The 27020-nt window shown below is 44.7% G+C and overlaps 1 protein-coding gene and 1 pseudogene across 2 annotated transcripts in view; one reads left to right on the forward strand and one right to left on the reverse strand.

The window, feature by feature from the left end:
- The first annotated feature begins 569 nt into the window (after window positions 1–569).
- The window catches only part of SFXN1 (sideroflexin 1), a 41336-nt gene continuing 14885 nt past the window's right edge, over window positions 570–27020 (forward strand). Inside the window, exons 1-7 of one of the 2 annotated variants that reach the window (XM_036115708.2) lie at window positions 570–694; window positions 13315–13489; window positions 20833–21003; window positions 21743–21841; window positions 23218–23293; window positions 23876–23961; window positions 25329–25456. In XM_036115708.2, coding sequence (XP_035971601.1) covers window positions 13326–13489; window positions 20833–21003; window positions 21743–21841; window positions 23218–23293; window positions 23876–23961; window positions 25329–25456 — 724 coding nt within the window. In that variant the 5' untranslated portion in view covers window positions 570–694; window positions 13315–13325. Of the gene's footprint in view, window positions 695–7518; window positions 7659–13314; window positions 13490–20832; window positions 21004–21742; window positions 21842–23217; window positions 23294–23875; window positions 23962–25328; window positions 25457–27020 lie in introns of those variants that run through there. The other variant, XM_078066890.1, reaches the window with a different exon arrangement.
- LOC144380907 (nuclear transcription factor Y subunit beta pseudogene) lies at window positions 7267–9539 on the reverse strand (annotated as a pseudogene).

Below are 27020 nucleotides of genomic sequence, written 5' to 3' on the forward strand. Positions count from 1 at the left end.
ACCCAAGAACCCAATAATTCTCACCACCTCATCTGTTATCAACCGGATCCAAGCCCACCCGGTAGCCTCCCTCCTGGCGTCTTTCTGCCCCCGCATCACCTCCCCTATGGCCTGTTTTCCACACAGTAGCCAGAGCCATTCTTTTAAAGACATAAGTCAGTTCGTGGCCTTTGTGCCGCCTAAAATTGCCTTGTGGCACCACCGGTGCCAAACTCCACACTTTGGGAAACACGGCTTTAAATGAACAAATGAGTGAGTGAATGGGTGGCTGCGGACTCTCTGCAAGACCCTGGCAATAAAGAAATGATCGAGGAAGGGGTGGTCCCCTCGGGGAAACCCAAACGGAAAGCAATGGCATTGGCCTGAGCGGAGAAGGCCTCGCAAGCGGCGAGGAAGAAGTTGGGAGTTCACCACGGTGACAGAGAGCGGGGAGGAGCCAGCCGCGAAAGCGCGGGCACGGGGGAGCGCGCGGGGCGCGGCGCGGGGCTGGGCGGAGAGCTCCGCGACTCCGGGGCGGGTCCGGGGCTCCACGCGGCCGCCTCGCTCCGCACGGGGACGCGCTCCGAGGGCGCGCTCCGAGGGCGCGCACCGGGCGGCGGCGGCGCGCGGGGCCGCTCTGGCGGGCGAAGCGCTTCCGGTGGCGGCGCAGGCGGCGCTGAGCGGGTCCTGCGAGCGGCGCGGGCGGCGGGGAGCGGTGAGTCGCGGGCGGCGGGCCGGGCCGGGCTGGGTGGTGAGAGCGCGGAGAGGCGAGGGCCGGGGCGGGGACGCGCGCTCGCGGGGCGGCGGCGCGGAGACCCCCCCCGGGCGGGATGTCAGGAGCCCCCGCGCCCTGCCGGGGATGCCGGGGCCGGGGTGGGGGGAGCGGTCCGCGCATCTTGGGGACCCCTACCCTCCCGCTGCCTGGCAGCTTCCCCGCCTGCAGCAGCCTGACCTGCCCCTGAGGTCCCCCTGAGCCCGGGTGGTGGAGTGCTTCTCGCCCCGGATGGGAAGGGGCTCACCCATCCACGCCGGCACGCGCCCTGCCACGCTGTGCCCGGCGGCCGCGTGACGAAACTCCCCGCGGTGAGGACACCCAAAATGGCTGCCGCGGGGACAGGCCACCATGCTACGAGCGCGAGTGATTGCCTGGCGACCGGGTGTTACCGACCCCCGTGCCCCCACACTCCTAGCTCTTGGCTTCTCCTCGTGGCGCAGAGCGGGGCTCCAGGGTCAGAGAGGAGACCACCTGTCCCCTGCCCTGGAACCCGCAATCTTGGAGGAAAGAGATAGGTGAGAGAGTGGTCCCGGACCGACCTTGCATCTCCATCCTCTCTTGATCTTTCCCACATGTCACAGGTCTCTAACCTTCCCAGAATGACAACCAAGGCATCCACTAAGTGCATGCAGGTGACTTAGGTTCATTGACTTTTACATTCTTCCAGCCCTGTGAGGTTCTTGGTTTTGCGTTCATAATCCCGATGCGAAAGCTGGTACTCAGAGAGGTTGAGTGACACGCGCAGGGTCACCCAGTTGGCCGTCTGTAGAGCAAGGCCAAGTCTCGGCTTAAATGTTACTTGCTCAAAGATGCTTTTCCTTGACTGTGTTGTCTAAAATTGCCCCCTCATGCATGCATTTTTTGTTAGACTACCCCTGTGATTTTTCTTTCATACCATTTGTCATCAGTTGAAATTAACTGTGTTTCCTTGCTCGTTTTTTTCTCATCTTGCGACCAGGGCCTATTTTTGTCTTGCTCACCTATCCATCAATTGCCTGTACCAGGTAGACCCTCAGTGAATATTTGTTGAGTGCCTGAATGAAAAAGCCTACTTCTGAGTGACTTCAGAGCTCAGGCATTCAACCACTTCATGGACATCTGCCTTCTGAACCCCCACTGCATTTTGTTTGTACTTTTCTCAAACTCATAATTACTTCTTCTTCCTTGTCCTCTAGTTTTTGACTTGGGCGCCTCTTGATTTTCTCTTCCATTGTCCATCCCCAGTTTCCAGGCATTGTAATAGGTGGGAAGTGGGTATGCAGGTAAATAAGGAGCCTTTGCAGCTCTTACGGTGCTGGACTCAGACTTGACATACAAGATATATAAGATGAGAGCGGAACTTTGGGAGGATGAGTGGAAGCTCTACCAAGAAGTTCTGGGACCTCAAGCAGGTCCTTTCTCCCTTTAGGACTGCAGGTGTCTAGCTTGCAAAAATGACAGTTTGGAAGGAAAGATCTATCTGTTCCTATCTCGCCTAGCCCTACGTATAATTGCTCCAAGTATGCATTCAAGTGTTAGATTGAGTGTGCAAGTTTCTAAGCCCATGGGCCTTCTGGAAAGGGACAGTATCCGTGGTTGTAGCTGTCAGAGAGGAACCTGTATAGGAAAGGCTGGCTATACTTCAGGGTCAGTCAGATATTTAGAATGCTCTTAATACTCTGTAGAATGTTTATGAAATCTCATGTGGATGGGTATAGAGAGGTGCCGAGAGGAAGCATTCCCCCCTCCCCTTTACTTCCTGGGGAGAAAGCTTAGAGGACATCCAGAGCAGCAGTGATCTTAAAAGCCTGTCCATCATCCAAACTTTTTGCTCTCCAGTACCTTAGAATAAAATATGGTATCTACATCCATCCTACTGTGCAAGCAGTGGTCAGATATATTTAGTTGGAATATAATCATGGGTGGAACTGACCCTTTGTGTGAGGTTAAAGGTGAGAAATCAGTAGCAATAAGTCATAAAAAAAAAAAAGGCTGACTTATCTAGAATGTGAAAAATTATTAAGTTAGAATACGTATCAAACCTACACGTAACTATACAAAGTTCAAAGTTACTAAGTTTTTAGTTAACTATTACTTTGTCAAATGTTTTCAGAGACATTATACGTAACCTGATTTGACTCTTTAAAGTGGGTAGTAAAATAAATACTCAACTGAATTCATCCAAAATACTACAGTTTGGTAGTATTTTAACATTTTTATGGGCTGATGCCACCATCTCAAGTAAAAACCAATTAAAAAATAATGGATGAGAACTTCACCCATCCTAAGAAAGTGATTAAGAAACCCAAGCCCAAAGTTGATCTTAAGGACTGAAATACGGCCGATGTTTGCATTGTCACTGGGATGTTCTCAAGTTAAATCCAAGAGTGAGGTTTGCATTGTGGGGTGGGAGATAGGGGGTGAGGAGGATGCCGGCAGGGAGACAGGCAGAAGGCAATAATTCTCCATGTCTTCTTGATTCTAGAAGAGACCCCTAGAATAGAGAAGAGTATGCAACAGAAAGCCATTGATGAGTGGAAATTCACTTTGAAGGAGTAGACTCTTTGCCCAGGATTCAGCTTTCTGGTCTGTAATTTGATCTCCTGTGTGGCCATGCCCATGAGAAAGGAATGGGGTGTGTGGACAAGCAGCCCAAAGCTAAACAAATTAGTAAATGTGCTATTTAGGCTCCTCTAGTTAGGGTGATTGCCCTTGGCAGCCACATCATCCCTGGCCTCCCAAGGGTCAGAAGCGTGGCAGAAAGTCAGACAGAAGCAGCGCTTCCGGGCTCTGCCATCTTTCGGGTGATGCTTGATTTTTCTGAGCAGCTCTACAAATAAGGGACATTTTCTTGGAGGACTGAAATGAGGATTTGGCATCTCATAATGCCTGGAAAGCCTAGTGTCTGGCACGTAATGGGCACTCAGTCATGTCCCCCAGACAGTGACGTTGGCGGGGTGTTTCGCACCTGCTTGGCCCTAAGTAAACAAACAGGGCGACCTGGCTTTCTTACCTCTTTCAAACCTCTTTCAAAGTTGTTTTAATTACTAGCAAATTTCCAGTTTAATAATTTAATTTCCATTGTTAATTTTTATTCAGGGTTAAAGGTCTTTGTTAATAAGTCCGTGATGAAAAGCACATTCTCTGCTAACTTGTTACCTGCAAAATTTTGGAAGAAAAATTTTTTGCCAATTTAAGCATTTTCTTGGCATGTAGCTAAAAGTTGGAAAGAAAAGTGATTTTTGTTAGACATTTGTGATCATCTTCTTCAGGCAGCCAAGCTCCAGTCCATTTCTTCCCCAACCCCATCAGCACCACCACCAGCAGCAACTGCATTTATGGGCAGGACTTCAGCCAGTGAGGACAGGAGCTCCCACTCATGGGGAACTGGCTCGTTAGCCATGTGCCCTACCTTTGTTTAGCATTTTACAATTAATAAAGGTTTAAAAGCTGTCTTGTACACCTCAGCTTACTAATCTTACCAACTCTGTGAGCCAACTCTTTCCTCTATCTTATAGATAAAAATATTGAGGCTCAGAGATGTGAAGTGACTCACCTGGTGACATGCCTAGAAAGGAAGTGACAGAATCAGGAGTCCAGTCCACACTGCGTTTGGTCCAGTCCAGTTCTGATTCCAAAGGTTGTCAGGGTAGGTGCTCACAGGACCAGGCCACAGGGCAGGGAGCTAGCCTCAACAGGAACCTGCCAGAAAGAACAGGCCAAGCAACCAGCATTAACGGCCAGGGAGTCATCTAAATATCCGTACTGGCCCTGCATCATCCCGCAACTGGCAGGGGATTGGGTCATTATTTATTTATTATTTTTATGTTCTTTCCAGCATAATTCTCCCAAACTTACCTAATCATAGGATACCCCTGGTGTACTTCTTAAAAATCTAATTCCTAGGCCCCACCAGAGCTCTACTGAATCAGAATCTCCAGGAAAATACTTTCCTGGTCACAACTGCTTCTCCAGCGAGCTGGGTTCTGGAGCTGGACAACTTAGGTTCACATTCTGCCACCCCTACTTACTTGATCAAGTTTGCTACCCACCCTTGGAAACTGAACTATTGTGAGGGTTAGATGAGATAATCATACAAGAAAAGCTCTTAGAATATAAGGTTATTAAATTAGTGGTTATTATGAAGTAGTATCCTAATTTTGTTGATAACGATCCAGGAACTTGGAGCAGTGGGCTAATGTATACAAGGTCACAGAGTCATTGGTGGAGCTGGGATGTGAGCTCGGATCTGCTGTCTCCACAAACAGTCGCCTGAGCAGTACACACCACTTCCTTCCTTCCCTCCATCCAGGCATCCCCAGTTACAGAACAGTTGGGAAGGTACAGCTTGGAGCCAGGAATTCAAGCTCAGCTCACCAGCTCTTTCAGTGAACTTATTTGGAAAGGAAACTGATCACCATTGCCTAATCAGTGCAGACTTCACCAGCCATGAGGCTTATATGTGGTGGGAGGTGGTCCTGGGCCTAGGAACAAGGGGGTGGTCTTTACCCTTGCATAGCTGTGCACTGACTGTGGGACATCTAACCTACAAGGAAGGCAGAAGTGCCCTCCCAGAATTGTTCATGAAGATTGTGATGTAGTTTAAATAGTGACTTGGGGTAAGATGGAGTTCATTAATATTGCCAGTAAACCTATAACGTATTACTGTGTTATGAGTAGAAAATCTTTGTCGCGGCACTCATTTGGGCTTTAAAAGTTTATAAACTTGGAGCAAGTACATGGGTGGTACCGTCGATTGAGCGCACTTTATGGTTTCAGCTCAGGTCTTGATCTCGGGGATGTGAGATCAAGCCCCAAGTGCAGCTCGGCACTCAGCGTGGAGTCTGCTTAGGAGTCTCTCTCCCTTTGCCCTTCCCCCCACATGCCTGCTATGTGTCTCTCTCTAAAAACAAATCTTTTTTTAAAAAAGATTTTATTTATTTATTTGAGAGAGAGAATGAGCAGGGGAAGCAGCAGGGAGAAGGAGAAGTAGACTCCCCACTGAGCAGGGAGCCTGACACAGGGCTCGATCCCAGGACCCAAGCCGAAGGCAGTTGCTCAACCAACTGAGCCACCCAGGTGCCCCTAAAAATAAATCTTAAAAAAAAAAAAAAGCTTATAAACTCTGCAACTTGGTTATTACGGATTTCAGAGCAGGCTTACTCCATTGAAATAATGGTTATTTTGAAAAGTGCATGGATTTGGATACCAGAGTCATTCAGCAAGATTAGTGATCTGATAACTCAGTTGAAGACTTTATCATCAGAGTTAAGTGATGTCCATACACAGTAAGCTCTATGTGTGAAGCATGTCTACAAGTTTTGGGGGGAAAATTTAGGTTGTATTCATTAAAATATGATTGTTTTTCAATTTACTGTTTACTGTGTTTTGGGTCTTTCCAAACCCAGGATCAAGCCAGTGTTAGACAAGAGAGGCCTTCAGTGGATATTGAATGCATAAAGTAATTTTATTTGTGAATGAATGAATAAAAAGACTTGGAGAAATTTATTTTGATGAGGCTCTCTGAGACTATATATAAAACCTTAGCCTAGAGATTGAATTTTAAGTTATTTTCCTAAGAGATTATTTCTGTCCCCTTTCAGGGGTCAATTAATGAATCAACATATATAATATGTAAAATAATCTCTTTAGAAATCACTCGTTTTTTTTTAAGATTTTATTTATTCATTTGTCAGAGAGGGAGCGCACAAGCAGGGGGAGCGGCAGGCAGAGGGAGCAGGAGAAGCAGGCTCCCTGCTGAGCAGGGAGCCCGATGCGGGGCTCGATGCGGGGCTCGATGCGGGGCTCGATGCGGGGCTTGATGCGGGGCTCGATCCCAGGACCCCGGGATCATGACCGGAGCCAAAGGCAGATGCTTAACAACTGAGCCACCCAGGCGCCCCTAGAAATGACCCATTTGAATGCAATCTAGGGGCGCCTGGGTGGCTCAATTAAGCGACTGCCTTCGGCTCAGGTCATGATCCTGGAGTCCCTGGATCGAGTCCCCCATCGGGCTCCCTGCTCGGCAGGGAGTCTGCTTCTCCCTCTGACCCTCCCGACCCTCCCCCCTCTCATGTGCTCTCTCTCTCAGTCTCTCTCTCTCAAATAAATAAATAAAATCTTAAAAAAAAAAAATAAATGCAATCTAATTCTCTAATAATTAATGATCCCAGATAGCCACATCCTGAGTTCATTGTAAGTGATTTTGTCTTTAAGTGATAAAGCCTTGACTATCTTCTGATAGCAAAGTGATGTCAGTCAACCACAGAAAACTTTTTAAAATCTCACTTTTTTTTTTCTCCTACAAAAAATATTTTAATACCTTTAAAATACAAATTTTTCTATAAAATTACTCATGGAAAAGATTCTTAAGTCAGAATTAATACCTCAACTGGTGAAACTTCAGGAAGCTCCTTACAGCTATTCAAGTATACAAGCAGGTCACTTTACCAACCATTTCCCTGTCATGTCTCTGTTCTGGACTCTTAACAGCCTCTGTCCCTCTTTAGCACCCCCTGTTCCATCAGTTCAGATCATGAAAGCTGAATCTCTTGAACATCAGAAATGTGCCAAGATGATGTGGTGTAAACCTTAACATTTTGCTGTTGACCATCTGCAGTTATCAAACCAGCTGGTAACTGGCTCGTAAGTTCCTGCTGGGGAAGCTCTTCACTTAGTCCCCCTGTGGCTGTGATGCTCCACCCCTCCTGTCTCTCTTCATGGCCTCTCCGAATTTCGGAAGATGTTTCAGCAGTTGCGCACAACTGTCAAAGCCTCAGGTAGACGTGCAAAGGGAATAGCCTCCCACTGAAGTCTTGTGATTCTTGACATGGCATCTTTCACTCGCTTCCGGTGTGATAAAGCCGGGCAACTCACACATTCTTGAACACAGTCTTTGGTCTGCTGTGCAGTCTGTCCCTTTAAGGTATGGCATTTTTCCTTATCCATGCTACTTCTGCGATCCAAAGATATATATGTTGTTCTCTGAAACTTTTTTTTTTTTTTTGAGAGAGGAAGAGAGCATGAGCAAGGGGAGGGGCAGAGGGAGAGGGAAAGAGAGAATCTTAAGCGGACTCCACGCCCAGCACAGAGCCCAACATGGGGCTCGATCTCACCTCCCTGAGATCATGACCTGAGCCGAAATCAAGAGTTGGGTGCTTAATCGACTGAGCCACCCAGGCACCCCTCTCTGAAACTTTCTTTTGAACCATTTTGGCTTCTTGATAATTCCTGCTGTCCCCAGTATCATCATAAAGTTGTACAACATAATGACTTCGTCCAGTGTTCTCTGCAGAAATTCCTAGTTGATGAGTACCTGTTATAAAACTGCCAGAACTATGTGCTCAGCTGTGTTTGAGAACAACTTTCTATAAAGGTGTCTGATCTTTGACCAGGTTCACCCTGGGCAGGGTGAGGGAGCGAGCCCAGGAACCGCAAACCTCCAGACAGCTGCACACTTTATGGCTGAACGAGACTGCGATGAAACCAAACCAGTTCCTACCTCTCCCACCCCTGGGGACTTGCCTTCCTCCTCACAAAGGTGCCTGAAGTGGCTCTGGCACCCCCAACCCTCTGACCCAAATAGCTACCCCCAAGTATGCAGGAACCAATGCTGCCCACCAGCCAGTGGGCGCCCAGGACACAGTGATTTGACCAAGCAGTCAGGCCCTGCCATGGCCCAGCCAGCAGGTGGAAAGGGGGCATGCCCCAGGGACCCCCCACGTGGTGGCAAAGGCCATGTGGGCACGTTCGCCCTGTAGGTGGCTGCAGGGTCAGAGGCCCAGGTGAGCTTCAGCCTCCTCCCTCAGCCAGCTCCGGGTACAAAATGCAGCTGCCTGGGATGCTGATGAGAGGGGTCCCCAGCAGCACCTCAGTGCCCCCTTCTCCAGCACCCTGACTCAATGCACAAAGAGCTGCTGCTTGGTCCGCAATCAGAGCACCCAGGCCTGGGGATGGACAGGAGGGAGACGAGTACCCCAGGGCCTTGGTGGGACCACTCATGGTCCCACTGTTTAATGTGGAATAGGACACAAATTTTTAAAAAGAAAAAGAAAAAATGAAAGTAGGACTCCTGATTATAGAAACTGGTTGATTTATTTAGAGTTGAGAAAGTGAAGTGTGCTTGAAGGTTCATGCATGAAAAGCCTTGTCTAATTGAAACATGGGAGTCACAGTTAATAATTAAAATTTTACCTGGCTTGAGATCAGCTGTCTTTGTAAGAATGTTAATATGGCGTTTCTGAGTAGGCTTTATGTTTTTGAAATTCGTAGAGGCAGAGACAGATTATCAAGGCTAGTTGGTATTTCATATACCAGTATATAGTGTTATTTGAAATCCTTTCTAAGTAGGGAAAATAGTGCTGTATTAGTTTCCTATTGCTGCTATAACAAATAACCACAAAGTTAGTAGTTGTAAAATAGTACATTAACCTATAGTTCTGGAGGTCGGAAGTCTAAAATGAGTCTGTGTTACTTTTGGAGGCTCTTTGCCTTTTCCAGCTTCCAGAGGCTGCCCACACTCCTTGGCTCACTGCCCCACATCACCCCAGTCTCTGCTTGTCTCACATCTGTTCCTCAGACTCTGCCTCTCCTGCCCTCCTCTTGCTCTTGTAGGGGCTCTTGTGATTACATCAGGCCCACCTGAATAAGCCAGGGTAGTTTCCCAGTCTCAAGATCCTTAACTTAATCACACCAACAAAGTCCCTTTGCCACAGAAGGTGACATATTCCCAGTGTGTCAGGATAGGATGTGCACATCTTGGGGAAGAGGCATTATTCAGCCTACCAGAGGTCCATACAGGGCCCATCGATGTATGCTTTCAGTGTTGAGGTTTGGGTGGGCTTGGCCTGGAGTCTGAAGATCAGCCTCCTCCTTCTCTTGCTGGGTAGATAAGGTTTAGTTGGGAGCAACATCTCAGATTCTTACTTTCGTCTTCCATAAAAATGGTACAGTATTCATAGAGCACACTATCGTGAGAACTGAGATAGAATGTTCTGCCACAGGCACATAGTAGGGGCTTGCACTCTTAGGCAAGCATCTAGCCCAGTTCCTTGCCTGTAATACAAACTCCAGACATGTTGAGGTTCCTCTCCCCCATTTCTCTCCTTTTTCTTTGCGTGTTAAAGAAAGACCTTGTGAGGCCTCCACAGCCCTCTTGCTCACGTGCTCCGGAGTCGCCACAGGCTCCTTGTAGTGCAGAACTTCACAGTGTCGGTAGGAACGTTTGCATTAGAGGGAAAAAGAGGGCCTCAAAGAGACCAGTTCTGTGCGGGCATTAGTTGGTATACTTTGAGGGGAGCATAGCTAACAGAAAGTGGTAGAGGAGAAAGAGGGAACTGGCAGACCAGTGCCCAGGAGTGCAGTCCTGCTGTGGTCCTGCCGCTTTTCTTCTGCCACCGGCACCAGTCACACCACCTGCGTGGGTTATTTGCACACCCGCGCCCCCCCCCCCCCCCGGGCCTCTGTTTCCTCATCTGTATGGTGCAGTTAAAAATGGTAGGTCTTTTTAAAGACCCTATCCAGCTCTTACGCGATTAGGACGTTTTGATTTTATAAAGTAACCAGGTTTTAAACCCAGATCCTGTTTGTGGCAACTTGACCTAAATGTTGCTTTCTATTTCACAAATTGGAGATGGTTTGTTATGAAGAACTAGGATTCTGTGAATGCAACGTGTTAATTTGGGGGATGATGTATGTTAGGTGTAAAGGACAAGTAGTGATGGTGAGGGTTGTACTTGAAGGCAAGAAAGATTACTGGGTACTCAGTTTTATGAGAACAGTCCGTATCAGATATCCACCGGGGAACACAGTGATTGCTCAGGCCTGAGGGGCGGCATAGGCAGCGCAGAGAAACGCCAGGAAGGAAGCCGCTCCAGCTGCACGTACAGCCACAGCCTGGTGCCCAGACTGCAGGAGCGCCGGGCCAGAGCGCCGGCACAGTCCCACGCCCCGCCTCTTGCTAGGCCTACGGAATCTGAACCTCAAGACGGGAGATAGTAATTGTCTTTGCAGAGGGACGTGTGATGTGTGTGTGCAGTCTCTCCCTACTTGCTACCACCATGGCTCAGAATTTTTAGAACTTGCCAAGACAACCATCTCTGCAGTGTCCGCCACCCCTAGACTGGCCCCTCAGGGTTGTATGCTCCTCTCTTCACTATCCCAACATGGGAGTCACCACCTACCAAGGTGTTCTTCCTTTTGGCCAGTTGGACTACAGAGAGACTGTCTTGCAGGACACCATGCTCTCCTTGCTTTTTCTCCGGCTGGTCACTCCTTGTCAGCCTCCTTTGCTGTAACCCCACCTGCTGAATCCACTCCATTCCCTGGGGGGCACTAAGGAATCTCAGCAGGGCCCCAGGTCTCTGCAGACACGTCTAAAAACTACTGCTGTCCTGAATGTGAATTGGAGATTTTGTTTTGCTTTTTTGCAAGTGTTATAAATAACACATTTGATGTATTCTAATTCAAAATTTAGACATTTCTCATACAATGGCACAGCTCTTTGATGTACATTTTATTTCTTGTATCCCTGGACTTGATGCCCATGATGTTGATGTGTCCTAATTTGAAATTCAGATGTTTCTCTTACCACAGCTCAATCAGCCAAAACCCAGCAGGGACAAACCTGTCGTCCGACAAAGTCATGCTCATTGGCTTCTTGCATCGAGGGAGACTGCAGACCAGAGGAACAGAGTGTGTCTTGCGAACAAAGGAGGAGATAAAGCTTTTAGAGCATCTTGGAGAACAGTGGACTTTCAGGGAAGCTTAGTGAAGCAATATTTTGATTGGCTTAAACCAGGGCTGGGTGTTAAGGTCTAGACTGTGACGTGGCCCCATTGCCCTGTTTCCTTGGAAATTACAAAGTTAAGAAAATTGTGGAATGTCGTGTCCAGAAACTCCCTAATCTTAAGCTCCACACCTGTGCTGGAAATCCAGGCTCCTTTTCATTGTCCAGAGTGGGATGTTTCATTCTTTCTGTTTTGAATTCAAATAGCAAAGATTATAGAAGACACAGTATCTTGGTGAGATAAGAAAGCAGTAGTCATCCAAAGAAGGGCAGTGTTATGACACTTTATAGCTGTGACCTTGGGAGCGATATGGTTTCCCAGTAACCTTGCAGCTGGCTTTATCCATGCTTGTTATTCCAGCTGTGGCTTTATGAGTCGCAGGGCTGACTTTCTCAGTCTCACTGACCAGCTGTTTCACAGGCACTGGATCCCTCACATCTCTTGTCCTAAGTGCTCGAGTTTGATCCAGTGGGCTATGATACTTATTAGTTTGAGATTTTGAGAAAGTATAAATGACAAGAGTGCCTACCATCTGCACTTGGCATCTTAAGGTACCTAAGAACTTGAGAAGCACTAAAAAATAACTTCGTGAAAAATGACCTGGAAAAGAAAGCTGCTATTCCAACTGATATTAGAAATGTAGGGAAAGGAAACAGGAATAAAAAAGCAGTGGTTTGAAGCCTTCATAGTGGTTCGGTCCTTCAGTCTGCTAATGTCACACAGAGAGATCTAGTCTAAGGAGATCACCAGCTTTGAGGGAAAAGATCATAGACAAGGATACATTATTTATCATGGTGAAAAACTGAAAATGATTTAGACATTAAAGGTGTTGTTACATACCTAAAATGAATATTTAGTGCCATGGGGAATGCTCATGAAGTAAGCGCCAAAAAAAAAAAAAAATCAGGAAATTAAAATACAGAGTATGATATCAACTTTATTTTTTATTTATATGATGTGTATAAAAAATGTCTGCAAGGCATTACCAAAACATAAAGGATGGTTACCTCAGTGTGACTAAATTATCAGAGATTTTGGTTTTTTGTTCTATATTTTCTACAATAATACAGTGCAGTTCTAAAAATAAGTGTGTATCACTCAGAGAAAGAAAGTAGTTACTTTTGGGAAAATAGTAATGGTTCTTAGCTATAAAATAGGTATCACATGAGGGAAATGATACGCCATAGTGTTACTCATATTTGTGGGCTTGTCCGAATGTGTTTTTCCCACCATGTCCCTGTTGGATTGAGGAACATAAGTTTGCATTTTTGTTTGGTGGTTTATATGTTGAACAAGGCTGACTGAATCTGAGTCTTTTTCTAATTGTGGAATTTTTAGCATGTAACCAACGCTTTTTACATAATTAGTCACTTCTACCGGTAGAAATAACACAGTTAGTAGACCAGAATGGAGTAGTAGTTTGGCGTTGGTTGTCGCACCCAGAAAAGGGGTTTCAAACTTCAGACCCTGTTACTGCTGATGTTATTTTTAACTTTTTCTATTTCTACTTTTTCTAGAGTATTTCTAGGCTTCCAAAAGTTAAGGAATGATGAAATACCATGTATCTATCAGGAGAAATATGTGGTAAATTATTGAAATTTGGTTAAGATCAGTTGGGATTTATGGACAAAGTAACTTTGGAGTTAGATTGTCTTTCTGCCATTTACAGCAAAGTTATTTTTATAAAGAGGAATGTACATAAATTTTCAGCTGGAAATTAATGTGACTATAGAGTTTCTAAAATGTGTAGCAACATTGTAAGTCTTGACTAGACTTGTCTTTTTGACCCCCTAGAGTCCAGGACGATGTCTGGAGAACTTCCACCAAACATTAACATCAAGGAACCTCGATGGGATCAAAGCACCTTTGTTGGGCGAGCCAATCATTTCTTCACTGTAACAGACCCCAGGAATATCCTGTTAACCAATGAACAACTAGAGAATGCAAGAAAAGTAGTGCATGATTACAGGTAACATTAATGATTATACTTTTTGATTAATACGGTAATAGGTCATCATGTTAACCTATTGTCTTTAAACCTTCACTTAGTGACTTTACAACTTTTTTTTTTTTGCAATGGAATCCTCTTTACCAAAAAAAAGAGGAAATAGGAAGACGTGTTTTATCCCCTGAGGCTGAGCCTTAATGCAGATATCCAGGGTTCACAGTGACCTGAAAATAAGACAGCCATCTCTCCAACTCCTAGGTACCGATCTGTGAGGTGCCCTTTCCCAGTGCTCTGCCTCCTCCACTCCAGTACGTCCCTGGGTCAGTAGCCCCCCATGCATCTTTCTGTCCCCGGATGGAGATAACCTCGTGCGGAAAGCAAGCTGTCAAGAATTAGAGTAGGTTGGTTGCTTCTGAAATAAAGCCTCAATGAATAAACCTCACAGGTAGGAGCTCAGCTGGAAAGATGCTGGTGGCAGGTTTGTAGGTTTGGGCTGCGGTTCATCAATTCAAAGAGCCAGTCATGACGTCAGAAGAGAGATGCTCTAATAAGGCAGTGGTCACAGCCGTCTCCATAAAAGACCACATAAGAAATATTTCAGGGGGCGCCTGGGTGGCTCAGTCGTTAAGCATCTGCCTTCAGCTCAGGTCATGATCCCGGGGTCCTGGGATCGAGCCCCACATTGGGCTCCCTGCTCCGCGGGAAGCCTGCTTCTCCCTCTCCCACTCCCTCTGCTTGAGTTCCTGCTTTCACTATCTCTCTCTCTGTCAAATAAATAAATAAAATCTTTAAAAAAAAAAAAAGAAATATTTCAGGCTTTGTAGGCCACAGAGGGTTTCTGCCCCGTAGTTTTCTTAGTTTTTTGTTTTTGTTTTGGGTTTTTATTTTTTATTTTTTTAAAAACAATCCTTTTAAAAAATGAAAAGCCACTCTTAGCAAGCGAGGCAGACAGGCCATAGACACTAGTTTACAGCCTCCTGCTCTAGGGGAGGGTCAGCCAGTAGCTGAGATCTGGAGCCGCGTGGGGGGGGTGGTCTTTGACGGTCACGTGGGAGGTTAGGGAAGGAACCAAGGGCAAAGGGCAGTCTGTAAAGTTTGTCGTCAAACACAGGCTGGCCAGATCTTAGCATGGGCCTGTGCATCAGGAGAGGAGAGCCGAGCAACAGGACATCTTGGAACCTTATGCGAAAGTACTGAAGAACAGGCAGAGGAAGAGCGAAGCGCATGTCAGGGATTCAGGAAAGGAAATGTTTGATGAATCTGGAACAAAAGCCATAAAAAGGAGAGGTGCAGAGGAAAAGACAGCGAGAGGAGTTGAAAAGAAGACATAAAAACACTGCAAAGAAGCTAACACTGTAAGAGCAAGACGGGGGCAGTGGGCAGCACTAATGACAGAGCTGGCTCCATGGAAAAGGAGAAACAAAGACATGGAGAGTAAACCCGAGACCCTCCTCCAGTGGGGAAGAACAGATGTTGGCACACTTTTCCCACAGAGGGCCAGGTGGCAGATATTTTCTGCCTTGCAGGCCATACATTCTCTCTTGCATATTCTTGTTGTTTTTGCTTTTCTTCTTATTTACAGCCCTCTAAAAATGTAAAAACCATTCTTAGCACAAGAGCCATTCAGAAACAGGCCATGGGCTGTAGTTTGTCAGTTCCCAGTACAGACGTAAAAGTGGAAGCGGATTAGGGGTTGCCAAGAAATGGGGGAAAGACTCCAGAGGAGCTTGCAGGAACGTTTGGGGAGATGAAAGTATTCCACCCCGTGATTCTGGAGGTGGCTACACCACTGTACCTTTTCCAAAGCTCATCAAATCGTACTCTTAAAATGGTTGACTTTTATTGCATTTGAATTATACCTCGGTAAAGCTGATTTAATTTTTTGAAAAAGAAGATGCTTCCCAATTCATTTGCAACACTGATACTCTAAATGACAGAAGTACACTGCAAGAATACAGTGGCCCATCTTGCAAATTAATAACGTAAAAATCCAAAATAAAATACTAGCACGTCAAATCCAGCCTTTCATGAAAGTATGAACAAGTAGGATTTATTCCAGGAATAAAAAGTTGATTTATTTTAGGACATCTATCAATATAATTTATCAGATTGAAGCAAGAAAGTCACTCTTGATAGATGCCCAAAAGAAGGTTAAATTATCCATGTGTTTCTCAGAAAATAATTAATCAGCTAGGAATAATGTACTGTATTTCTTTAATATGGTAAAGGATACACATCCACATTAGCAGCCAGCATCACACTAAATGATGAAACAGTAGAGCTGAATGAACTTCCCAGACAGTTCTGCAGAAAAGCAATCCTGTGGAATATTTCCCCCAATACCAGAGAGGGAGAGAGAGAGAGAAAGATAGAAAGCTAGGGAGGGAGGGAGGAAGGAAAGGAGGAAAGAAAGAGGAGAGAAAGTGGCTTCCATAGTCAAATTTGGAAAAGTTTACAGTCCATTCTTTTTTTTATCCTTAAGATTTTATTTTTAAGTAATCTCCACACCCAACATGGGGCTTGAACTTACAACCCTGAGATCCAGAGTTGCACTGACTGAGCCAGCCAGGCGCCCCTACATCCTGTTCTTAAGGGTGTCACATCCCATTGACTTCTGAAAAATTCCAAGAAGTATTAGAGTAAATAAAGCCGTTAGTCCGTTTTCCCAAACTTGAACATGGGCCTTTTTTCTTTCCCATAACACCTTATAACATCTAAGAACACGCCCCTAAAAATCTTGCTCTAGGAGGCATTCTCTTTAAAGTTAGAAGCAAGGGGCACCTGGGTGGCTCAGTTGATTAAGCGACTGCCTTCGGCTCAGGTCATGATCCTGGAGTCCCAGGATCGAGTCCCGCATCAGGCTCCCTGCTCGGCAGGGAGTCTGCTTCTCCCTCTGACCCTCCCCTGTCTCATGCTCTCTCTCTCTCTCTCTATCTCATTCTCTCTCTCAAATAAATAAATAAAATCTTTTAAAAAAATAAATAAATAAATAAAGTTAGAAGCAAGTCAGGGATACCTTTATCTTCCCTATTGTATAACATTGTTCTGGGATCCCTAACCAATTCAGTAAGACATAAAAAAGAAATAAGAGGGGCGCCTGGCTGACTTATCAGTGGAGCATGGGGTCCTGAATTTGAGCCGAATGTTGAGTGTAGAGATTGCTTAAATAAACTTAAAAAAGAAAGAAAGAAAGAAAGAAGATGTACAAATCTTAAAAATATGAGACAATTTCTTTCTCTTCTTTTTTTTTTTCTCAAATGATGATTTTCTCACCAATCAACTACCAGTGGAACAAATAAGAGAATATGACAAGTAGGCTACACAAAAAGTCAACAGTTTCCTATACATCAGCAATAATCAATTAGACAATATTATTTTAATACCATTCATAAGACCAAAAAGATATATATATACCTATATATAAAATATCTAGGAATACACGTACCCGGAAATGTGAAGCAGTTCCAAGCCCACTTGGGGGGTCATTAAAAGAAGCCTTTGATAACTGGAGCAACATGCAGTAAGTCTGGATAGAAAATCTTTTTTTTTTTTTTAAGATTTTATTTATTTATTTGACAGAGAGAGACACAGCGAGAGAAGGAACACAAGCAGGGGGAGTGGGAGAGGGAGAAGCAGGCTTCCCACGGAGCAGGGAGCCCCATGTGGGGCTCGATCCCAGGACCCCGGGATCGTGACCTGAGCTGAAGGCAGACGCTTAATGACTGAGCCACCCAGGCACCCCTGGATAGAAAGTCTTAATATGGTAGAGGTGTCAGTTCTCTCCAAATCAATGCAGTTTCAGTCTAAATACAATTGTGCTCACCTATAAAATTGACAGAATAATTCTGAGCATTGTCCAAAAAAATAATGAGCATAACTCAGGCACTTTTGAAAGAGGAGAGACCACTGTTCTACCAGGCATAGAATGGACTGTCATTTGGAGGGTGGGCATTGGCCCCACAAGGTGAAGATGATGGGAAGTCCATAGAAAGCCCCAAAGTGAATAGAGAGCCCAGAAATGGACCCTCAACTCTATGGTCAACTCATCTTTGACAAAGCAGGAAAGAATGTCCAATGGAAAAAAGACAGTCTCTTCAACAAATGGTGTTGGGAAAATTGGACAGCTACATGCAGAATGAAAAGGGACCATTTCCTTACACCACACACAAAAATAGACTCAAAATGGTTGAAAGACCTAAATGTGAGACAGGAGTCCATCAAAATCCTAAAGGAGAACACAGGCAGCAACCTCTTCGACCTCAGCCGCAGCAGCTTCTTCCTAGAAACATTGGCAAAGGCAAGGGAAGCAAGGGCAAAAATGAACTATTGGGACTTCATCAAGATAAAAAGCTTTTGCACAGCAAAAGAAACAGTCAACAAAACCAAAAGACAACCGACAGAATGGGAGACGATATTTGCAAATGACATATCAGATAAAGGGCTAGTATCCAAAATCTATAAAGAACTTATCAAACTCAACACCCAAAGAACAAAGGATCCAATCAAGAAATGGGCAGAAGACATGAACAGACATTTTTCCAAAGAAGACATCCAAATGGCCAACAGACACATGAAAAAGTGCTCAACGTCGCTCGGCATCAGGGAAATCCAAATCAAAACCTCAATGAGATACCACCTCACACCGGTCAGAATGCCTAAAATTAACAAGTCAGGAAACGACAGATGTTGGTGGGGATGTGGAGAAAGGGGAACCCTCCTACACTGTTGGTGGGAATGCAAGCTGGTGCAACCACTCTGGAAAACAGTATGGAGGTTCCTCAAAAAGTTGAAAATAGAGCTACCATACGATCCAGCAATTGCACTACTGGGTATTTACCCCAAAGATACAAATGTAGGGATCCAAAGGGGTACGTGCACCCTGATGTTTATAGCAGCAATGTCCACAGTAGCTAAACTGTGGAAAGAGCCAAGATGTCCATCGACAGATGAATGGATAAAGAAGATGTGGCATATATATACAATGGAATATTATGCAGCCATCAAAAGGAATGACATCTTGCCATTTGCAAGGACATGGATGGAACTGGAGTGTATTATGCTGAGCGAAATAAGTCAATCAGAGAAAGACATGTATCATATGACCTCACTGATATGAGGAATTCTTAATCTCAGGAAACAAACTGAGGGTTGCTGGAGTGGGGGGTGGGGTGGGAGGGATGAGGTGGCTGGGTGATAGACATTGGGGAGGGTATGTGCTATGGTGAGTGCTGTGAATTGTGCAAGACTGTTGAATCACAGATCTGTACCTCTGAAACAAATAATGCAGTATATGTTAAAAAAAAAAAAAAAAAGAAGAAGATAGCAGGAGGGGAAGAATGAAGGGGGGGAAAATCGGAGGGGGAGATGAACCATGAGAGACGATGGACTCTGAAAAACAAACTGAGGGTTCTAGAGGGGAGGGGGGTGGGAGGATGGGTTAGCCTGGTGATGGGTATTAAAGAGGGCACGTTCTGCATGGAGCACTGGGTGTTATGCACAAACAATGAATTATGGAACACTACATCAAAAACTAGTGTTGTAATGTATGGTGATTGACATAACAATAAAAAATTTTTTAAAAATTTAAAAAGGGAAAAAAAAAAAAAGAAAACCCCAAAGCCATGCCCAGCATTCAAAGAATCTCAACCCATGATGACTGTAGCATTTAAATCTTGGTATTAGGGTGGCAGAGCAGCCAATGGAAAAGTCAAGTTAAGCAAGTTTCACATTTTTATATCTTAAGATAAATCCCAAATAAATTAAAAAAAAAAAATAACAAAAAACCTGTTACTAAAGTGCAAGACATAGAGGTGAATATTTGTATAACCCTGAAGTGGGTCAGGCCTTTCTAGTCAGCGACTTCGTTTGTTCCTACCTGACTACATCGAGATAGTAACGTTCAGGGGAGCAGCTAACATAACTAACAAGATCTACCCACAGCGGGTCAAGTTTACATGTGATCCGCTTAAACAGTGAGGGTGCTGCCACCCTGACAATCAACAGACATACTCAAGTAGAGAAAAAGGACAAAAGGCGTATTGACAGCCTCAGTATTTTACATAACTTTTGTCTCAGCAAATGTACTCCTTTGTTTCTGATTAATCTTGGATGCAAGGGAAAGATTTATTTGTAAGGAGATTGACTTCCTCATCCTTTACAAACGGAAGAGATTAGAAGCAATTAAAGTGCCCAACAATAGGGATTGGGATAATCTCATAATCATGCGGTGGAAGACTGGAGCATTTAAAAGGATGATGTGTTAGTTTCCTAAGGTGGCTGTAACCAGTTACCACCAACTGAGTGGCTTCAAACAACGGAAATTTGTTCTATTGCAGTTCTGGAGGCTAAAGTCTGAAACCACGGTGTTGCGAGGGCCATCTCCCTCTGAAGGCTCTAGGGGAGAATCTTTCCTCCCCTCTTCCAGCTTCTGGTGGCCTGAGGCGTTCCTTGATGTTCCTTGACTTGGAGCTACATTATTCCAGTCTCTGCCTCTGACATCACAGGCCCTTCTTAGTCTGCCCTTCTTAATACCCATCACCAGGCTGGCTTATAAGGGCACTGGTCATTGGATTTAGGGCTCACCCTTATCAGCATGACCTCGTTTTAACTATTATATCCACAAAGACCCTGATTCCAAATAAGGTCACATTCTGAGGTTCTGGGTGGATGTGAATTTGGGGGGACACTATTCAACCCAGTACAGGTGGTATAGAAGAAGTTCTAAAGATACAGAAAAGCGTTTACAGAATATTACTCATTTTAAAGAGGTGGTCGTAAAGCAACAGGTATGGTGTTTATAGAGATCCTAAGTGGCACATACAGATCCTGCAAGACCGTGGCTGTGTCTTCACAAAACAGTATCAGTGGAAATGAGTAGTGAAAGGCTTGAATGATTTTAATTGCACTAATGAATGTCTGTATTTTCTAAATTTTTAGCAATAAACGTGTTTCTTTGATAACAAGATAAAATAATGAGCCTTTCTAATCTAGGGTTTCAAACTGTAGGTATAATAATTAATTAATGTTCTTGATTGCCACAGCTTTTGTCTAATTGGTTGAAAATATTATAGAGTTTACAAAGTTCAAAATACATTTTTAAATACGTCATTTAAAACAAGGAATATTTCAAAGTTGCATACTTCAAGATACAAGATAAGTTTTTGTTTTTCAAAATTACAGACCAGTTGAGATACATGGGTTTGAAATGTTCATTGTGTCTACTGTCTCTTGTGTTACTAAAATTTCACTGCAGGCACAGTTGTTTTAGGTAAGGGTAAACTTAAAAACTTTCTAGCTACATGTCTCTAGAGCACTGGTAAGCTATTGGAAATGAACAGTTCCCTTGTTATTTCTTATTTCCCTAGGCAAGGAATTATTCCTCCAGGTCTTACAGAAAATGAATTATGGAGAGCAAAGTACGTCTATGATTCAGCTTTTCATCCCGACACGGGTGAGAAGATGATTTTGATAGGAAGAATGTCAGCTCAGGTTCCAATGAACATGACCATCACAGGTTGTATGATGACATTTTATAGGTAAGTCATGGAAATATAACAACAGTTCATTTTATATTACAGAGCTTAAAGTACATTTTTGTGTATAAATAGTTTTACTGAAATAAATGTCATTTCACATTGAGTTCCATTTTATATAAATGTCACAACGCTAGGGGGTTGCTTTAACTTTTCCCAGTGCTAAATAAATAGTATTCTCTCTGTCGTTCAAAAGGAGACTGAATTTTTCCTCTAACTCTTAACACCCAAAAGAAAATGAGGTGGAGAAAGAAAATTTAAAAGTCTCTAAGCAAATTCTCTTTTTCATCCACTCATAAGTCACAGATGTAAGTGTAGATGTAGCCGTAGTCGCAGACATGCAGGCTTGCACGTGCCATAAGGAGGGATCAGGGCTACTTCGCCTGCAGACAGCTGGCTTTTTTCCCCAAGAGAAGGGGCCTGACATTTGTTGAGCGCCTACTGTATGCCAGGCTCTCTACCGATTTAAGATCAAATTTAAGGAGGATGACTTGATTCTCACCATAGCCCTTTGAGCTTGGGCTTACCCATATCCAAAGAAGGAGAATGCTGAGAATCAGAGGATGCACTTCGGCCCCGCCACTCAGGTCCCAAGCTTTCGACGCAGAACGCAGGGTCTTTGACCTAGCGCTCTCCTTCCGCAGTCCATCTCCTCTGTGGTTACTGGTGTTCACATTTTCTGTTCCGCGCAGCGGCTAGGTCACAGGCGATGGCCGGTGTGTGACGGATCGCTCTGTTTTAGGACGACACCGGCCGTGCTGTTCTGGCAGTGGATTAACCAGTCCTTCAACGCCGTGGTCAATTACACCAACAGAAGTGGAGACGCCCCCCTCACTGTAAAGTAAGACTGTAAGAGTTAATCGTTCTCTGCACTTGCCCAGTGTGCATTTCATTTGGTGGTGTATAAACTGTTGATATTGGTCAGAATATCATGGGGCATATTTTCCAGTAGCGTTTCTTCTCCTCCCTTCCCATCAAGATGACCGTCTTGTCCAGCCTGCCTTCACAGACATGACTCTTGCTGTTAGGGACCCTGGTAGGTGGATTTGTCTCCCACGCCCTCAGGCTCCCCGTGCAGAACACAAGGTGGGCAGTTGAGGGCCGGGCCGTGGCAGACGACAGGCTGTGCCCCCATCTACCCTGAGCCCGTGGCCAGGTAACAACATCAAAAGTAGCGGCATCAAGAGCGTGATCTCTGCAGAAACCAAGGGGACTTTTATTTAGGATTTGTCTTCAAAGAAGCCATCTCTAGAGCCAAACAGAAGGTGAACACGTTTAAAATGTTGCCTCCTGTAAAAAACTGTTTGGACTGGCTAAAGTGATTAGTGAACCAAAACTTTTAGCTCAGCTTGGAGAACACTTCAAAGTGTTTTCTTTTTTGTCACTTTAAATGGCCTCTGACAGTCCATAGTGTTCTTTTGTCACCATATGGAACAAAGGTTGTAGAAATCTTGCCGCCACAGTGTTTATCACACCTTCATTTCTTCCAACCCTTTGAATTAAAACTTATTTTATTTATTTGTATTTATTATTATTATATTTTTTTAGAGAGACAGCTTGCAAGGCAGAGGTACGAGGTAGACAGAGGTAGAGGGATGGAGAACCTCAAGCAGACTCCACACCCAGCACAGAGCCCAACGCGGGGCTCGATTTCACAACCCTGAGATCATGACCTGAGCCAAAATCCAGAGGTAGATGCTTAATGGACTGAGCCAGCCAGATGCCCCTAAAACTTAATTTAAAATAAAACAGCTGTGCTTAACTGCCTGTTGCAGATGGGACTTTTAGTATTACGATACAATAAGTTATAATTTTAAGAACAGCAGTATGGCAGTTTTACTTCCAATATGTGTATTTATATTTTGAGAAGTACTTTTTATTTAGGTAGACATGCTGCCCACACTTAGGCCAAGATGCTGTTCCCTGCACGCTCACGGCCTCTCGGTCCACCCTCCCCCACCCCCCCCCCCAGTACCTAACTCCCTACAGCCGCTGCTGAAGCTGCTGGTCGGCTTGTCTGTGAGGAAGGCCACTCTGCCCGGGGCTGCTTGCTTCCGGTCTGCATTTAGCCGTTTGTAGAGTGATAGTGAGTGTTGTTTTGTGGGCTCTCCCTTCTTAATCATGCTCTTTCACATTGTCCCCTCGTTTACTCAAAAACTGTCGAACCCAAGTTTCCTGGCGTGCACCTGTTTTTCATGCACTATTCTTTCTTTTCAGTGAACTGGGAACAGCTTACGTTTCCGCGACAACTGGTGCTGTGGCAACAGCTCTAGGACTCAACGCATTAACCAAGGTGCTCGGACTTTTATTTCCCTAGTTAGGCTTCTTAATTTGTTCTCGTCCGCCTGGCTCAAGTCTCTCCATTATTTCTCAAAATAGTTCAAGTCCTAGGACTTTCTTATTACCATCATTATCTTCGCCTGCCTATCTCAGTTGGGTCTTCCGATGAGTTTCGGAAAGGCTGTCACCAGCACCCTCTGCCAAGCCCCTGGTCTGTCCCTGGCACTGCGTCTTACGTGCCAGTGCTCCCCGACCCTGGCTGCCCACTAGAGGCTGTGTGCCAGGAGTGTGCCCGCGCCCACACCTCTCGAGAGGTGGAGACGCCAGCGCCTCAACTCAAGACCCTGCGACTCCAAAGCCCCCCAGTCCGTCAGCCAGGCCAGTCTGGCCGATGTCTGGGAAGCATGTCTTGTCCCAGTGCGCCCATGCTGGAAATCGACAACCACCACCGGGGAACAAGTTTTGAAAGTACCCTTGGCCTGAGTTTCCATACAAAAGAGACTGTGTTTTTAGCAGTTTTCAAGGAGAAATAAGTATTTGCATTCAGTCATCCGGGCAAAGTAAAATAATGCTTTTGGGATTTTTTTTTCTGCAGCATGTCTCACCACTCATAGGACGTTTTGTTCCCTTTGCTGCCGTAGCTGCTGCTAATTGCATTAATATCCCATTAATGAGGCAAAGGTAAGATTCATATGCAGTCTTAGAAAGGACTGGTGCTTGACAGTAGAGTCTTATAATAATTAGTGGTGTTGAAACTTTTAACAGTTCATTTTAATATTTACAGGTGGAATTATATGGGACCTGGGTTTGCTTCAGAGTAATCTGGCGTGGGCACAGGGATGGGTCCATTAATGAAACAAGCTTAGCCATGAGTTGCTAATTATTGAAGTAGGCTGATGACTATGTGGGGGGTTAGAATACTCTTTCTACTTCTGTGTAATAAAAAGTTTAAAACATATATCTCAAACTAACATTTAGTTGTTGTAGAGCTAGGCAAAGAAGGTCTATGCACAGAAAGTTTATTCTCTAAAATAGGTACCCCCACCACTCCAGAACTGTCTTACTGGGTTTAAAATATTAATCTACATTTTTGGAAGTATTTTATAGAACTGACAGAAATTAAAAGAGAAGAAAGAACAAGAAAAAGCATTTTGGAATGGATAACAAAAAACAGGGTAACAATAGGAGCTATAATTTTAGTGTTAGTAATCACTTCTCGGCCTTTTGGCTAAGATCAAGTGTTAATCAAATTTTAGTGTTAGTAACTGGCGTTAACTATCCAGTGGTGCCATATACTAGTGATTCCTGGGTCAGTATAGTTAATTTACTTAGTAATGCCATGTATTATATGTGTCTTTCATTTGGGAAGTTGCTCAGATTTGCATGTGAGCATAGAAATTAGCCTAATCTTTAAGTTAGCATATTCACCCTTTGAATTATATTATTGTTAAAAAATGCAGCACTTTTTTTCATGGAGTTTACTAGTGTTATTTTCCTTTTTTAAAAAAGATTTTATTTATTTATTTGAGAGAAAGATTGAGAGTGAGCAGGGGGAGGGGCAAAAGGAGAAGGAGAAAGAATCTCCAGCAGACTCTGCACTTGATCCCACAACCCTGAGATCACCACCTGAGCTGAAATCAAGAGTCGGATGCTCAACCGAGGCTCCCCGTGTTACTTTACTTTTGTGCCTACCACACAAGGATTAGACTTGTTCGTGGTATTTAAAAATAGACCTGTTAGGGGCGCCTGGGTGGCTCAGTCGGTTAACCATCTGCCTTCGGCTCAGGTCATGATCCCAGGGTCCTGGGATCGAGTCCCATGTCGGGCTCCCTGCTCCTCTCTCACCCTCTGCCCCTCCCCACTGCTTGCTCTCTCTCTCTCAAATAAATAAAATCTTTAAAAAATAAAAATAGACCTGTTAGTGCCAAAACTGACACTCAAGCGGGTATTTGGATTCAGTAGGGACTTGGTCTTCCGTAGCACAGTGCTGTTTCCAGCCGTTTCATGAAGGTATCTGTGAACTTCTTTGCCTGTGTTTTGCTCGGCAGGGAACTCAAAGTTGGCATTCCTGTCACAGATGAGAATGGGAACCGCTTGGGCGAGTCGGCCAATGCTGCAAAACAAGCCATCACACAAGTAGTTGTCTCTCGGATTCTCATGGCAGCCCCGGGCATGGGTTAGTAGCTCTTGGTCACCGAGCCCTGGCTGTAGTCTGAGGGGCGGGAAGCCACGGCACAGCTTAAGCAGGGGAGTGGTGTAATCCTTGGGCTTTAGCAGCATGACATTGGGGGCCGTGTCAGGAGCAGAGTGAAGAGGGCCAAGAGTGATGGTTGGAGACTGGCCAGGAGGCTGGCACGCTACAGCAGGTCAGTGATGGGGCTGGTTTGGACCAGGGCAGCAACAGTATGGGCGATGAGAACTTGAAGGCAAAGAATTTGATTTTCGTATATCTTGAGAAGAAACTTCTCAAAGTTCTTGAATCAGAATAATTTCTACTGAAGATTTATTTGTATCGATTAGAAACCCTTGGAATACAAACCAGGTTGGGTTGGTTAGAGCAGCGATTAAGATGTATGCCAAGCTTCTACTCAGTTTTGTCCTTAGGGCTTGGAGTCGACATGACCCACAGTCAAAAATCTGCATTGTATGTAACCCACTCCTAGGGCTTCCTAGAGCCATCCTCAAACCAAAGGCCGAGAGAAGATTCTCAGACTTACTCAGGAAACAGAGGGCCTGGGAAGTCTAGTGCTCATTACAGAAAAAATTTGAAATTAGTAGGATTAATTTCATCATCTAAGCTGAATGCAGAAAGCACTTGACTATTAACCAAGCTCTCAAAAGAGGCACACTTAATCAGTTGTTGTCAGGTTGTCCTGCTAGTATCTTTTGTTGTCTTTAAGTTCCTTTTGTCATTGTGAATCTCATCAGCGCACAAGTAGGAGTAGGGACATTATAGTGGTGTCAGTTATAATCCCAGATAATTCGGATTATCCGATTTAACCACCGTTAATCGATTGAACAAAGAAACCCCTTGGCGTCCTCATGAGACAGCGGTGCACGCTGTGGGGGTGGGTGCACTGTGGGAATTAGACACAGACGGGGGTCGTGAAACAGACGGGGGTCCCCAGGGTCTGGCGCCAACACGCCCACCACGCCCGACTTCCACATCTGCTGACAGCAGGCTTGCAACTCCAGCCTCTACCCTGCATTTGCTTTTGGTTTGGGTTTTGTTCTTTCTCATTTTGAAATCTGAGGTTCCCCTTGGGAGCTCAGCCAGCCCAATGGATCTACTTTTAGAGGCTTGGTTATTTTAAACATTATTTAGTCCCCAGAGAAGAAATACAACCTTTCTGTCCCAGTGGAATCTATAGAGGTAATTGCCATATGGAAGTGGTTGATGTGACAGTTCAGTCTGATAGAAACTGTGAGTAAATAATAAATGAACTACCACTACCCGAGGAGTTATGTCCATTATTGTCTCCAACCATCTCACAGCCAGTTTGATAGAATTCTCCCCATTTTATCGATGAGGAAAACAGAAAACTGAGGCTCAGAGAAGTTACGTAACTTTTCTTCCTCAAGGCAGGAATCTTTTTCTTAAGGCAGAATCTTTCTACTGGACTCCACGTGGGATGGATGCCTGGGGGAGGTTGCATTTGTTTAATTAGCACAGAAGGGGAAAGTTCCTGATGTTTGTACTGTTACATATTTAAAGTTAAATGTAAAGTTCTCTTCCAGAT

The sequence above is a fragment of the Halichoerus grypus genome, chromosome 2 (assembly GCF_964656455.1).
Source record: "Halichoerus grypus chromosome 2, mHalGry1.hap1.1, whole genome shotgun sequence".
Taxonomy (NCBI): domain Eukaryota; kingdom Metazoa; phylum Chordata; class Mammalia; order Carnivora; family Phocidae; genus Halichoerus; species Halichoerus grypus.